Here is a 16,103-nt window from a genome sequence, read left to right on the forward strand (position 1 = left end):
AAGCCAAAGTTTTTTTTTTCTATGATTTTAAATATTATATTCCTTAAATTCAATTTCACATCTTAATTAAAAATATTTATGTTTTTTAGTTCAACATGTCAAAATCTCTTAATTAAGAGTACGTGTTTGTATTAGAATCTTTTAATTAAGAGTATATGTTTGAAGTTAGATTAGTTCAAATGGGTTGAACCTAGTATAGATCGATTCAAAGCATTTTAGTTCAATTCAATTCGGTTTTTGTCTTGCTTGGTCTAATTCCGTTTGTCTGATTCCAACTCAGTTTAATGACTTTTTTTTAATCCAACTTCGGGTTTTCCCTGTTTTAGTTGTTTTAGTTCGATTCAATTGAGCTGAGTTTCTTTCTTGACATATGCTATTGTGATGATTAATTATGGATGACTGAGACATAACACTCGGTGACAAATGGTCGTGTCTCATAACCATGTACCATAATTTGAAATTATGAGACTACATGCATATTGTATGTCACAAGCATGAATAATTCCCAATATACTTTGCATGGATGCATACATCATGATATGATACGTGCTCGTTTTTTTCATTGGACTTCATGTATATCGTATGTCACGAGCATGTGTAATCAAAATTTTGAAGAAAAAAGTAAACTATATAGTAACAGTAAAGATGTAACGACTTGACTTTCTATAGATGTACTAGTCGGAGAGGTTGTGTAATGTTAAAAGACATTTAAAGTAAAATCATGCTCGGAGTACCTCTATCTAAAGAAATTTTAAATACATGTAATTTAACTAAATAGTTAAGCAACAAACTAAAGAGAAACACATAGCATATAATCTATTCACCAAAAATCAATCAATATCGAAGGACCCTAATAGTTGATTACCTGAAACACATAGCGTATAATCTATTCACCAAAGATCGTTTTCAACAATCACTCTTTAGTGACTATTAATGACTGATTACTCGATAAACATAATGTGTAACCCTTACCACAAAAATAGTCATCAACAATCACCTCACGTGACCTTTGGTGGCTGACTGTCCGATACACAAGCATAAGCATGTAACCCTTTCCACGTTCCTTGGCATTCATAAATCATATAGGTCCCAAAACATATAGTTTTCATGATCAATAAGGGCAGGATAACAAACAACATATAACCATACAGTAACATACATATATAACCGTAATTTAGAAAGTAAAACAATTTGAATTTCAATAAGAAAATCCCTTACCTCGAGCACTTAACTACATAAGATATAACAAATCCGAAAATCAACCGTTCCTATTACAACAAATCTTGTTGTTTCAGTTACTACATTTATATTAGCAATATGTTGCATCCAAAATTAAGATTGGAATAAAATAAGTCTGTAAAACTAACAATTAACTCCCGAAACGATGATTTCAACAACGGTGAGCGGCGGGCGACGATGACAAGGATGTCAACATCAGTCACATTTGAGGGTAGCAACAAGACATAACTTCAAGCAATGCAATGCGAATGACGTGAGCAACGATCGTGGCATGGCCGACTACATTTAACTATTGAAATGAAGATCTATTGAAAATTGAATGATTACATTTAACTATCAAGACTAAAAAGAACAAAATATGAAAATGTCTACGCCAGCTAATTTGAAAATGTCTCAAAATATACTTTAGAGGGAGGTACGGTGTCAATTTTCCACCGCTCCTAAGCCCTGTGACTTAAGCGAGATACCCTGTGGCACATGCATGTGTCACATTGAGGGCAAGCGTTCTAAGACGAGTGTGTTGAGCGACTTCCTTTGAAATAGGTTTTCAATGACAGTATCAGATGACACGAGTGTGTCAACATTGCGCCCTAGTGGATAGATGTTCAGAATGTCCCGCGATTATGAACGACATGTGGGCCCCTTCTCGATGGCATGAACGAGTGAGCTGCGATGACCACCTACATCTCGTGACTTGGTATGGTGTCAAGACATGATGCCATGTTAACTAGGAACCAAGATGATGTTGGATGCGATGTTGGATGCAATGTTGCATTGAGAGACCTTATGATAAGGATCATAGTGTTCCAAATGTTCCAATTGAATCTCTTACAAGATCCAAGACTAAAAGGATTCAACAAGGATTCATTCTTCATCTACAAAATCATTGGATTGACTCGGTTTAATAATTATTTCATGTGCTACGCAAGTTAATTTGATTGAGAAAGGACCATTTCGAGCTTCAGAAGTGAATATTTGTACGGTTGAAGTAGCAGATGAAGTTGCTATAAACTGCACTTGATTGATAAGTTGTTAAAAAACTCTATTTATTATTTTTAATTTCATAATTATGGTAATTGGCAAAAGGGTGGAAGACATTGGGCAAACTAACTTCTTTCGTGGATATCCAGGGGATAAGGATTAAATTTTGGCCACCAACTTTCCCCCTTAGAAATCCAAACATCATCTTTACCATTTCTAAGTTTCATGTCATGCTTGTGGTAGATTGCATCTGAGTCATTAAATCTTGGTCTTGTGGTAGATTGCATCTGAGTCATTAAATCTTGGTCAAGTTCGATTGTAGAGTGACTCAATTTAGAACAAAGTTCCATATCTTACTTCTAGATCATTGATCGTAAGAGGTATTCTAATTCTAGCCTTACCTCTTGGTTGATCCGAATTTTGTATAAGGAGGTGTTAATTTCTTTGATTCAAGGGTTCTTGCTTCAACAAAAGCTTGGATCGTTGGGCGGAGGATTAGAGGATCGTAATTCTAGCCTTACCTCTTGATTGATCCGAATTTTGTACAAGGAGGTGTTAATTTCTTTGACTTAAGGGTTCTTGCTTCAACAAAAACTTAGATCGTTGGACGGAGGATTACGGTTATCTTATCAATTCCTTGTCAATTTGGTATTAGAACTGCATCTTTGTCATCTTTCAGAGTCAAAAGAAGAAAATGATAACAAGGTGAGAAGATGACAAAGAAGGGTGGAAATGACACCAAGAAAATAAACGGACATATTTGAAGAAAAGATAAAATGACAAATGAAAGATAAAATTAATTCTAAATAAGCCTCTAATTCAAATTGACAAGGATTTATAACCACGAACAAATATGATAAGGATTTTTTTTTTTTTTTAAGATCTAAGTATGATCTTTCGAAGAAAATGAAAACAAAGTGAGAAGATGACAAAAAAAAGGGTGGAAATGGCAACAATAAAATAAATGAACAATAAAGAAAAAATTTACCATAACATAAATGAAATATAAATTCAATTCTAGAATTGGTCACCAAGATGTAACCTATGCTCTGATACCAAATTGATAAGACAAACACTAATCCGCTATGATACTAAATTGATAAGACAAACCCTAATCCCAAAGATGTAACCTGGCAACCCTAATCCCATAAGACAAATCCTAATCCGCTATGATACCAAATTGATAAGACAAATCCTAATCCGCTATGATACCAAATTGATAAGACAAACCCTAATCCCAAAGATGTAACCCGGCAACCCTAATCCCAAATATGTAAGACTCTACCAAATTGATAAGACAACCCTAATTCTCAGCCCAACGATCTAAGCTCTATACCAAATTAATAAGACTACCCTAATTCTCAGCCCAACGATCCTTAATCCCGAAGATGTAAGGCTTTATACCAAATTGATAATACAACCCTAATTCTCAGTCCAACGATCTCAGCTCTATACCAAATTAATAAGACAACCCTAATTCTCATCAATTAACATCTCCTTGTACAAAATTCGGATCAACCTAGAGGTAAGACTAAAATTAGATTACGATAAAAAAATCTAGAAGCAAGATTTGAAACTTTGTTCTAAATTGAATCACTCTACGCCCAGATGCAATCTTCCACCAGAATTGCATGAAACTTAGAAATCACAATGATTTTCTCAAATTTCTAAGGGTGAGTCTCAATTTGATATCTCAATTTCATTCCTTCACCATCGGCCTTTTACATAATAATTTGTCCCCACAGAAGAAATTTTCATTTCTTAAAATGTCCCAAAATTTACTTTTGATCCGCTTAAATCGTCAATTTGACCAATAACTCCCACCATTTTACCCATTACAAGAATTATGAAATTAAAAATAATTAAATAAAATTTTCTAACTTATCAATCAAATGCAATTTACAAGAGGTTCATCCATTACTTCAATCGTGCAAATATAAACTTCTGAAGCTCGAAATGGTCATTCCTCAATCAAATTAACTTGTAGCACATGAAATAATTGTTGAACCGAACCTATCCAATTTTGTAGATGAAGAATAAATGCTTATTAAATCTTCTTGGTCTTGGATCATGTAATAGGTCCCGTTGAAACATTTGGAACACTATGATCCTTATCACCTTGGCCCCGAATAGAGACAAGGTTGAGCCGAATGACTTGGCTTAGTGCAAAGGTGAGTCAATTGTGCCACAGATGATTGAATATGCACACATAAGTAGCGTATGTGATCGAACAATCTTGGATTCTGCACAAGTGATGTTTAGTTGGTGAAAACAAATCTCGCCTAAGGTCTAACGAAGCTACAAAGTCTGGGCGAAAGATATATGGGGCTTGGGTTTCCCTCAAGGCTTGTTGTGAGCGTGTTAAGATCACAACGCCACATAGTTGAAAAAATACGACCGTGACACCATGCATCTACAACTTTTTCATGCTCCACTAGCCTGCGAAATCTAATACGTTTGCATGCTCTACAATTGAATATTGGTGGTTCCGACTTGCTAAGATAAAGTCTCTTATGCATTCACACTTCAAAATGGTTATGGTTCAAGATCCTACTCAAGTTAAAGTGTATCTCTGACATTCTTGATGACATCGTACCTCTTACTTGTACTTTAACTTGGATGTCATGTACACTTTTTTTTTTTGTTTATTAGATGATGCCGTCCTCCTTGGTCACATCATAGCACTTGTCTTTCTCAGCCTTCACGTGGTCCGATGGACACTACTCACGTGTCACCTTTTGATCAGGAGGTCACAACCTACTCTAATGCTCGCAACCACTGACCTCTGATCAGACCACCGCTTACTTCCAATCAGTTTGGCTACAACTTGATTTTCTCGTACAGGAAACAAATGCTTCCCCTTGCCACTCGATTAGGTAATGTGGTCACTTCTACAAACCAACTATCCTGGTTGGATATCTTTTGTACCCACCACAGACAACAGACAACAGACAACAGACAACAGACAACAATCCATCTGCAAACCTACTTGAAATCAACAACAACTATTCTCTTTAAAACACAGACAACTCCAGAATCATTACCAAACTTAATGGGCGAGACGGGGATTTCTTTCTTGCTGTCCTAACAAGGCAAATAGCGGGACGGGGGAACTAACCTTAACTCCCATCAATCTTGAAAGTAGAGAAGCAAGGGAGAGAGAGCCCCAATATCTTTTTGGAAATGGGTCGATACCTCTTGGTTCATACTTCCTATACACTTGAGAGAGTTTATTTCTGTCTAACCATACAAAATTAACACGAATGATTAGTTGAAAGAAGAAAAAAAAGGCAAGATGAACATGGTAAAACAATTTGAAACTAATAGCAGTCATGTTATCAAATTACGAACAAAATTCATGTGCAAAGAAAAGACTCTACGAACAAACTAATATGTTAAAAGCATATCCCTAACAACTATGAACATAATAATATAAAGAAGCCATTTTACCTGATTCAGTAACACTGAATCACATTCCAAAATTCCAGTTCCCTTATTAGCAATTTATGATCACAAGATTATGCACAAAATGAATGTAGCAGTTTGCCTCAAAATGTTTCCGTTGTCCCTTGCTACTGGGAAGAGCAATAATCTTGATTGATCAAATACCCCAAGGATGTTCCCTTCGGATCTCAACCCTCCAGGATGTGTGCAATAATGCAGTACAGCTAGGGAAGATATAGACCAACTCTTGCCTCACTCTTCTTCCATCAAGACATTATGGAACTTCTTCTTGGCTCACTTTGATTCCAATTTTTTTAGGACTGTCATTACATCAAAGGTATTAAAGAAAGGCTAAAGATAGGAAAAAAAAAAAAAAGGAAAAAAAAAAGAAAAAAAGAAAAAAAGAAAAAAAAAAGAACCTATTCTATACCAGCTTTTTCAATAGATGAGATAACTGGAGCATTCAATTATCAGGGGTGCGCTCTACCACTGAGCTAATAGCCCGCTGTGCGGGCCTCTCGCTGGGGCCCGCACGGTTAAGCAAGTAAGCGAAGGCTCTCTCTCTCGCCCTATTGAATGAATTTTTTTGGATCGGAACTCCACAGCTTGAAGTATCATTCTCATTCCATTTTTTTCCTTCCAAAACTTTCTCTCTCTCCATTTATCTTTATTCTCTTCATTCTGATTCTAATTCCAAAATATTTTTCGTTGGCACAACTTAGAAATCGTATTCACATTTCACAATTTTCTTTTTGCTGATTTCTACTCTATTTTTCTCAATATCCCATTTCTCTCAAGTAAATAAGGCCTTAAATAATTAAGTTCAGTTTCCTAAAGGCCATCCGCTATCAGATCAATCAAACCTGTGCTGGATGGTAGAAGCCCCATGTCCCATGGTAAATACATGTTTTATGGGTTCAATACAATCTTATGAGTTTTGTGGTAAACATAGAAACGGAAGAAAAGAATGATTTAGAGGATTGGATCTCATAAAGGTTAAGAATCTTATAATCACAATGTTGAGGTTTCTATTATTTGTAATTTCCCTCAAATTTTCATTTTTCTTTCAAGAATGCCACTAGTCCCACAAAAAAGCGAAGGGAGCCCCAAACTAACTAAAAGATAAGATGATAAGCAAAAAACTGAAGTAATAAATTGAAATGGTAGAGAGATTGTTACCTTATCAAAAATACAAATATTCCACATCAGGTAACTGAAATCTGAGTAATGAAGTCAAAAATCATTTTCACTGGAAGAGACCTGAGCATGCTTACTCAGTGCATCAGCAATTACACTCCTAGCTTCATTGCACAATGCTTCTGGATCACGTCCGATCACAGGCTTATGGATAAGAACTTTCACAGATCCTATATTCAAGATGCCTTCAGATCCTGCTGGCATAATGCTACCAGTTCCTACGAGTGTAATCGGTACAACAGGCACTTTCGTCTTTGCTGCAACACTGAATGCTCCTTTCTACAAATCAAACATTTTTAAAAAAATTAAAAAATAGATGCTATATAATTATAAAAAACTATGCATGCAAAAGGACACGTGAACATAGGCTTTCTAGCCAATCATACAGTACAATTTTGCACCAAGCACTTTGAGACACAGCAAGCTTTCTAAAGAATTAAATATGGTCAACAACCCATACAAATAATTAAATAGAGAATTGCAGAGCAAGAAGACAATTAAGATAATGGAACCGTTTATTTCAATGCTCTAACTTTGGTATTATGAACGGAATCGATATTTCAAAGTCGAGTAAACCTCACTAAGTTTGTGAAAAAAGTATAGATTTCATACACATGTTTGTTTCTTCATAACCAAAAACCAACGCTACTGTCCCCCAATGCAATGTTTTGAAATATAATGTTCACTTACCTTGAAAGCACCTAATTTTCCATCTTTAGTACGTGTTCCCTCTGGAAAGAAAAATACAGATGCACCCTTCCTTATAAGCTCCATGCATCGCTTCAGACAGTCCTTCATTAAAAAAATAAAAAACTTGGAAATAATACCCAATAACATCGTTCTTAACCAAAAGGTCCCAAATTTTAAACAAATTTTAAACTGTACAAAATCGAAATGGATAATCAAAGAAAGTACCAACTGGCTTCTGCTATCCATACGCTTCAAAGGAATGACACCCATCATAAACATAGCCCAACCAATAATGGGAAAGAGAAATATTGCAGTCTTGCTAATGAACTTAAAGCTTCTGCCAAGGGTAAGAAGTGTATATATGTCAAGAAAGCTCTGATGGTTGGAAACATATACAGCAGGAGAATTTGGAGCGGGTAAATTCTCCAATCCTTCGTATTTGATCCTAAAAAATGGAGCAACAGTCAAACTTGCCCACATTTTGGCAATTGTATAATGAATTCTTCTGCGGTATCTATCCGTCAATAACACAATTGGATGCACCACCAACATAAGCATAAAGAGAAAAATAGCAGTGATTGCAGTAGTAGCATAAAAGCACGTTCCTCTTATTTTTGAGCTCAATGGTACTTCTGCACTTTAGGCAGTTTAAAAGGCAACGGATAAAAAAAAAAGAGATTAGGGAATTAAAAACTACAAAGGTAAATACNAAAAGAGACCTGATAATGGATAACCAACTTCATGAGTTCCCATTTTTGCAAGTTCTGACCTAACAATAATAGACCGGGGGTTTCTTTTTCCACTAAACAGGTTGTATGGATTCTCATTTGGAGTAAGATAACACGAAGAGACACCAACACATTTTCTGATGACGGATGAGTAGCAATAATGTTGAGCTGTAGATGAAGAGAAACGTCAAAGCCTAAGAACAAGATTTATGAAGCATTTCATTAAAATGTGTCAAAATAACATGCTTCTGCAGCTGAGGCAAAAAGAAGTGGCTCTTTCCTTAAACAAAAATTCATGCCAATGAATTATGATTCAAATATATCCAGAGTGTATTAAAACCCGGTGATATCCTGATGACAAAGTCAAGTAGTATAGAATCTCTTGCATGGTTGAAGAATTAGCAGGTGATCAAAATAAAACATAAAAAATTGCGAATAGAATAAAAATAAATGAGCAACAATTTTTGCTCCAGTTTCTTTATCAACATGTCATCTCCTGACTTAATCATTAACTAGCCATGAAAAATTTGCACAAGGTCTAACACATTGCACTTCAGATGTAAGCACACTATATGCACAAATTTTGTTTTATAATCTCTAATTGTGTTATCTAGTCTAGGATGAAAAACCATTATACTTGGTGATGAAATGGTGGAGCGTGAATCAATTTACAATATTAGTTACCAATTTCTGTTGGCCTAGGCCAGCTACATGCTGCTAAAAGACCATTGCAAACAAGAAGGTAGCGGAAACTATTGAGCACTCAAAGAATATTGGGTTATAAAAGTTATTTGAGAGAATAAATTAACAAGGATAAGATTTCCAAGCAAAGAAATAACTTACCAGCTTTTCTCAAATTTGCTTGTTCATGGAGAGAGGAACTATATCGAAGTCCCCTATACACATTCATCTGCAGTTAAAATGGTAATTAACATTCTCATTAATCAAAATAAATGAGTACTAAAGATGAAAAGCAACACAATGGAGCATCTCTCTCCTACCCCCTATCTCTTCTCCATCCCATTCTTGTGACCTTCTTGCCCCTTCACCTTGACCCTTCACCATGCTTCTACAATCACCCTCTCCCTCTAAAACGGTTGCTACCATCCGTGCAGCCAAATGTACTATGGAGTGAGCATAGTTTGTGTCAAAGTAATGATATAATTAAATTTAACATAACCCATCAGCTAAGACTTTTGGGTTTGGGCTGATTGGTGATTTAACATGATATGATTGCAAGAGATTCTATGTTCGAACCCTGTATAATGTCATTTCCTCCCAATTCACACACACACACACATATTCTATTACAAATTATAATAAACTAGTTTTCTTTGTCTTACAATTACACTTCCATGACTTTCTACAAATGGGTCATTATTTGATTTCAGCTCATTATACTTTATTTTGGCTAATAAACCCAAATTCATGAAATTTTATTTTGGCTAATAAACCCAAAGTTCATGAAACTGGGGTCAAAACAATGAAGTTTGGGGCTTCTTATAAATATATTACTTATATATTATAACATTTAAGGTTTTGAGACTATGGTTAAGTTAAGGATTAGGTTGAAGCTTTTTGTGTGTGGAAGATTGTTGATTATTTAGAAATTATGTTGGTAGAACATTATATTATATTTTTGTTTGTAAACATTATATTAGATTTTTGTTTACATTTTTTAACAAAAATTATATTGTAAAATGAAAATTATGTATTAAAAACTTTCTTCGGAAGAATCATTTAGAAATATAATAGAAAAATGGAGAAAATTTCCCGTGGGGCACCTAATCGATGCACATTCCCCATGGAGAATCTCCACTCTGATCCCACAAAAATAAATGGAGAATTTCACGGGAATGGAGAATAAAATAGGGGGTGGGGATGGAGATGGAAAGGCTTCCCCGTTCTCGCTCCGTGGACATCTCTAAAACCATTAACAGAGAGAATCTCTTTAAAAAAACTGTGCAAGTGGAGGAATGCTTTGTTTAATAAAAGAGGGAAAGTAATCCATTCAAATGCAGTTTTCTCTAGTATTCCAATTTACTACCTTCAATGTCTTTCAAAGACGACCAAGATATTGAAGCTTAACATTGTGGATAGGATCTAGAAATGAAGGTGGTCGTAACCTTGTCAACTGGGCAATAAATTTTTAGCCATTCATGTAAAACAGGTCTTGATATAGGTGGCCTCAAACACAGAAAACTTTCCCCTACTTTATATTTTTTGTTATCACAAGTATTCAAATTAGCTTAGGCACAACTCAACAAACTCAAAGGACAACAACTTGATCCTACAATATCTAATGGTTGAGAAGCTCGTAATATAATTTTTTTTTTTCCCTATATAACAACTAGAGCTTTCATTAAGAAAAAAATACGAAAGAAAACAAAAGGTATACAGAAAGATAGCCAAACAAAAAGAGTAAGTCCAATAGACCATATAAAAAAGTGCTTCAATCCAAAATAAGACCAACAAAATAATTATACAACTCCTTGGTAATTGAATCCCATAGAGAAGCGTTAATTCTAGCCAAATGTCAATCCTTTTCTCAAGATCTCTCAATCTTTCCAAATTCCTACTATTCCTTTCAAGTCGATCTACCCCTTATATTACACAAGGGCAGACCACGTGCCTCACTCAACTACATGCCAAGCAACCCCAACTCTGAAAATACAATTGCAAATCAAACAAGCAAACTAACATCCTCAAAAGATACGAACTAGAATGTCAATGGCGTTCCTACACCATAGTGGGCATAACAAAAAAGTAAACTGCCTCTAGTATGATCCAATAACTAACCGTCACAAGTAAAACCTGTCATGGGGATTTCAGCTACCAAAGCGAGAAAAAAGGGATCTACGGGAAGAGGATCACGCAAGGGGAGGAAAAAAAATTTACAAGAAAAAACCCACGGAGGATTGCTCGCCCTGGACTAACAAAAAAAAAATCCCCTAGCAAAGAGAGAAGAGTGGAGACCTCTAGTATCTCCCTATCTAACAAGGAATATTGAAAGCCAAGAAAGATTTGAGGACAAATTACCAAAGCTGGGAAGGATGGAAGCCAAAATGATATCCCATGAAGGATAAATAATACAAACGTGGGAAGAAGATACACAAAGGACTATGATCCAGCCTAATATCCTCCCAAAAGTAAGTATTCACACTATTCCCAATAAAGCGGCATCAAGCTTATCCAACAAGGCCTTCTTACACAGTCTCAAATTACTTATGCTCCCTGGTCCCACTGGCCTCGACACTATTTTCCTAATAAACCAAATGCCAATCCCCGCCCTTGTCAACTTCTTCCCACAAAATGTCTCTCATAAACTTTTCTAGAGTTAAGCTAACTAAAACAGGGATCCTAGATATGGATAGCAAGTAAATCAGGATCCACACAAGAAAAATTGGACGGAAAAAATGCTCTCCTTAGAGAAAGAAATGCTCTCTTCCGGGATGAAAGCCATTTTCTAATCTCTTCTGTAACAAGGTTCCCCATGTCACACTTTTGGGATTAAGAGAGGAAGCCTCAAGTAAGCACAAAAAAAAAAAAAAAACTATCCACCTCACAATTGATGAAAGACTAGAAAAGTCCAATCTAACATCATAGAATGATCACAGTTTATACCATTCTAGCAGGAAGATTTGCAGGATGTTAGTATCTGACATAGGTGACCACCAAACATTTGAACTCATAACCCCATAGTGCCTTTATTTTTTTAACTTTCCCCCTCATCAATAGGCCACCCAAAATCCATGCCAATTACATTTTCAACCTCCTAGCTAAACCGGGTTGAAAATTCATGATGAAACATGTATTACGGAAGAAAATCATTACTAGTAAGTATCATTTAGCTTGTTGTGAATGGTTAGCATATCTTAAATGCACTTTCAGTTTAAAAGGCCTTGGACATCTATTGTCAATAGTTGAAAAAATGAAGAAGAGTGGCTGATAAAAAAATGGCATATAATCTCTCAAGATGATAAAATCTTCCTTTTTACGGAAGGATCATAGACTTTTTCTTAGGGTAAGAAACCAAAATTTTCATTGCAAAAAATGAAAGAGTGTACAAGCGCATACAAAAAACAAGTCCACGTAAATTCATTTGGAAAGCTAAAATCCTTAAAAAGAGAAAATTCTTCCTTCGGGCCTTTGCCCAAGACTGGTTATTTATTGTGATAGAATTCAAAAATGCTTTCAAGCTTCACTTTATTTTTCATCTGGTGGCGATGGCATCATGCCAAAAAGCTATAAGAGACCAAAACCATCTTTCTTCCCATTGCTCTTATGCAGTTATGAGTTGTAGAAATCTCTATCAACATTTGCTAGTGCTTCCCTAAGACAACCATTTAGCCCTCCTTCAATTTTTTTGTGAACAACTTAAGGCTCTCTAAATTCATTTGGTTCAACACCATCATGACTATAACTAACTAAGAAAATGAGGTTAAAAAATAATCAAAGATTTTTCTGTCAACTTGTTATTCTCTGCCAAAGGAGTTTTAAATTATGATGGTTAGTTTACAATACCAATTGGGATTTTTTTTTCCTTATTCGTGTAAATCCCCCTGGATTTTGGGGAGATTCCTCATCTCCCGACTGCTTTATCTCTCTTTTTCTGAATAAAGTGTGTGCAATTAAAAATTGTGCTAAACCCAAATAACACTTCATTCCGTAAAGCAACTCAAACATTCCCAAATGTTTAGGTTCAATGCTAGTAGATCCAACAGAGAAAACATATTTAGATCATGATTCTTATGTCCTTTATGGTTTAGACATTTATTCTTTTCCACATAAACGAGCACCACCAGAGCTCATCTTGCATCAGGTTAGCTACAATAAGCATTCGAGAGGACAGATCCCAACTTGATTCATGATTAAAATGTTGAGACACATATCAGGCCACCTACAATAATATTTTTCCTAACTCTATCACCAGCTCAACAGAGTGCAGACTTAAAATCTTCCAACAGATATACACAAATAAACAAGTACAGTAGAACAAAAGTGATAAACAGATTGACTAAAATGCTTACCGGCAGCAAAGAAAATGAAGCGCTGGAAAGCCCAAGCTCATGGTAGCCTAAACATTTGATCCAATAGAATTGCATCGATTAGAAACACATAAACTTGCAAACAAACCGTACGTCGAAAAAAAATGATAAAGAAACAGAAAATAGCATAGCGATGAAGAGGAAGCGAAAAACCAGTGTGAGAAAGGGAAACGGCTTCCATGGACAAAACGCGAGAAAAGCTTGAGCAGAGGAATCGTATAAAAAAACAAAGCCGCTCTATTTCGTTACAATTGCGTCTTAGCTTGGGCTGAGGATTAAGAAAAGATAAACAACCAATGATTCTAAAATCATGTGACTAAGACTGAAAGAAATTCAACCACAATAGCATAATTCAAACATAGTAGCAAACAAACACGAACAACTTATGCCCAGAAAGTAATTCAGGATGAAATGGTTTTGATTCGGATGGATGATTCAGAACAAAAAGTACGAAAACGTTGTTGACGACAAATTCAATATAGAATTGTTGATGGATGAATTGAATACCGAAAAATAGCGGATGATACAGAGGGGTAGGGCAAAAGCTTGTCTTCTTCTTCTTCTTTTTGCAGAAAGAACTAAATGGAGTGACTGATGAACATATATTTACGTCGTTGTCAATGTTCTTTACCGATGTGGGATCTAGGGATGGGTTTCTTTCCTTAGATTCGATTTAATTTAAATATTTTAATTGAGTAATCTTTTTTTAAAAAAATAAAATTACTTTTAAAAAATTTAGATGGGCTCGATTTGGTTTTATAAAATGGAAAATCTAATTGAATTTGAACCAAATCAATTCTCGGATCACGTTGATTGGGTTAAGGGAATTTTTTTTTTATCAAATTGGATGGCTAATCTAATCCAACTCGACCCAAAAACAATATGCTTCAAAAATAACTTAAATGTATATATAAATAATTAATATGTATTCTTAAATTAAATTAATTTATTTATAAATTACAAATAATGTGTTTTTAAAAGTAAGAAATATTAAGTTATTTTTTAAATATAATATATAAAAAAAATCGACAAAATAATAATAATAATAATAAAATATTATAAAAAAAAATTAAACAAAATAATAATAAAATAAAAAACAATGTATCTTTTAGTGAGGCAGAATTACAAGGGAACACTATATATTTTTGTTTGGCTCGAGTCAATTTGAAAGTTTTGTCTCATGAACTCGAAATTGAACCGAATCAGTTCAAGTTCAAGAAAAATGAACCCAACCTAGATTGTCGGGTTGAGTATACACCTCTACGAACAACAAGTCTAATTATGGAGAAAAATAATATATCAAATCACTGCAACGATTCAGTTCATCTACGTGTAAGATTTGTAACAATCAACTTTAATAAATAACCATTTAGTCTCACTTGGCACGTAAAGAAAGTAGATTGTGAGATCTCACGTAATCCCACATCAATTGAAGAGGGATATGGTTACATATTAACTTAAGGTTCTTGCTGAGCTAATTTGTGACTATTCTTTTTTCTTCAAGTTCTCGTAAGAATACTATTGGAGATGAGGTAGGAAAAATACACCGTTCATAGATTAAGTTTTAGTTATTCATATCAATTTTAGTCTCGGTTTAATTCAAGAACTATTCAAATATTTTTTTTAGTAGGAAGGTTTGAATTGAAATTAAAAATGGATTATTTAAAGGAGGTTGTGTTTTGTGGTGTTTTAAAATAATAATTCTAAATTTAAAATATTTATTTGTACAAATTGGGTTTAAATTAATTATTTGTACAAATTTGAGCAGCCTCCAATGTATTCTTTTTATTTTTTTTTTTAATTTTTATTTTATTATAAAAAATTTGAAAAGGGGTTGTTTTCGTATTTATTTAAATATGTGGGGCCAAATTGTAAATAGCCATCCAACTTGGGTAACTTCTCCATCACCCAAGATTTGTTCAACAAATACAAACCCTAAGTTTCCAACTTCAATTATATTAAAGTATATTCAAAATTTGATGCTTATAAATACAAACCATGCCCATCCCATTTCTCTCCACACCAATTTCCAAATATTTTTCAACATTTACGATCCAATCTAAATGGGTCTCGTAAAGATTTCCTTGTCTCTCTTTTGTATCTTCTGTATCACTATCCTTCCTTCGTCTCTCGCTCAAGACTCCCCTCAAGACTATGTTGATGCTCACAATATTGCTCGTTCTCAAGTGAGCGCTGTCCAAGTTGGCATCAAACCCATCCAGTGGGATGAAGAACTTGCAAACTACGCTACACAATATGCCAATGAACGTAGCAACGACTGTCAATTGTTGCACTCTAATGGGCCTTATGGCGAGAATCTTGCAATGCATTCTAGTGGAATGACAGGCATTGAAGCAGTTCAAATGTGGGTGGATGAGCAACAATTCTACGATTATGCCTCCAACACCTGCACGGAAGGAAAAATGTGCGGCCACTACACTCAAGTGGTGTGGCAAAACACAACAAAAGTTGGATGTGCAAAAGTGAGGTGCAACAATGGCGGTACATTCATCACCTGCAACTATGACCCACCAGGCAATGTCATTGGCGAGTGGCCATATTAAACGACCCTTCAATTTAAAGAATAAACTATAAAGCGTGCAAGTTTTATATTATGTTTATGACATCATGTTCACAATTTTAAATGAGTTAAAGGATTTTATGAAGAAAAGATACCTAAAATATTTTTATAATATGAAAAAGTGAATATGCTAAAAACATAATAAAGAGATAAGAAATAAGATTTATCTTAGGGACACGATTTCATATGTAATTT

At 34.8% G+C, this 16,103-nt stretch overlaps 2 protein-coding genes across 7 annotated transcripts; one reads left to right on the top strand and one right to left on the bottom strand.

Annotated features, from left to right (window-relative positions):
* Window positions 1–5,518: 5,518 nt before the first annotated feature.
* Window positions 5,519–13,936, bottom strand: LOC111811926 (1-acyl-sn-glycerol-3-phosphate acyltransferase 1, chloroplastic-like). 6 transcript variants are annotated; one of them, XM_023698991.1, is made up of 9 exons: window positions 13,835–13,936; window positions 13,455–13,595; window positions 13,310–13,357; window positions 9,123–9,189; window positions 8,271–8,447; window positions 7,777–8,183; window positions 7,552–7,653; window positions 6,844–7,140; window positions 5,519–5,984 (listed from the first exon to the last, which is right to left on the bottom strand). In XM_023698991.1, exons 2-8 carry the CDS (start codon window positions 13,506–13,508, stop codon window positions 6,898–6,900), a joined length of 1,098 nt encoding a protein of 365 aa, XP_023554759.1. In that variant the 5' UTR covers window positions 13,509–13,595; window positions 13,835–13,936; the 3' UTR covers window positions 5,519–5,984; window positions 6,844–6,897. The 6 variants fall into 6 exon arrangements, with proteins under 6 accessions (XP_023554759.1, XP_023554761.1, XP_023554760.1 ...); XM_023698993.1 differs by having other exon boundaries at window positions 13,310–13,356; window positions 13,481–13,595; window positions 13,708–13,908; XM_023698992.1 differs by having other exon boundaries at window positions 6,939–7,140; window positions 13,708–13,908.
* A 1,454-nt stretch (window positions 13,937–15,390) lies between these two features.
* Window positions 15,391–16,015, top strand: LOC111776307 (pathogenesis-related protein 1-like). The gene has a single exon (XM_023655730.1). It carries the CDS (start codon window positions 15,391–15,393, stop codon window positions 15,889–15,891), a length of 501 nt encoding a protein of 166 aa, XP_023511498.1. The 3' UTR covers window positions 15,892–16,015.
* Window positions 16,016–16,103: the final 88 nt, after the last annotated feature.

Source organism: Cucurbita pepo, chromosome LG15 (assembly GCF_002806865.2).
Source record: "Cucurbita pepo subsp. pepo cultivar mu-cu-16 chromosome LG15, ASM280686v2, whole genome shotgun sequence".
NCBI lineage: Eukaryota > Viridiplantae > Streptophyta > Magnoliopsida > Cucurbitales > Cucurbitaceae > Cucurbita > Cucurbita pepo.

Bases quoted from the DNA above. Each gene is read 5' to 3' on its own strand.
- LOC111811926 (XM_023698991.1), bottom strand. From the start codon at position 13,508: ATGGAAGCCGTTTCCCTTTCTCACACTGGTTTTTCGCTTCCTCTTCAT. The intron at 13,358-13,454 runs GCTATTTTCTGT...ATCAAATGTTTA, and splicing joins CGCTTCCTCTTCATCGCTAT to GGCTACCATGAGCTTGGGCT. The intron at 8,448-9,122 runs GTAAGTTATTTC...CTTCATCTACAG, and splicing joins AGCAAATTTGAGAAAAGCTG to CTCAACATTATTGCTACTCA.
- LOC111776307 (XM_023655730.1), top strand. From the start codon at position 15,391: ATGGGTCTCGTAAAGATTTCCTTGTCTCTCTTTTGTATCTTCTGTATC.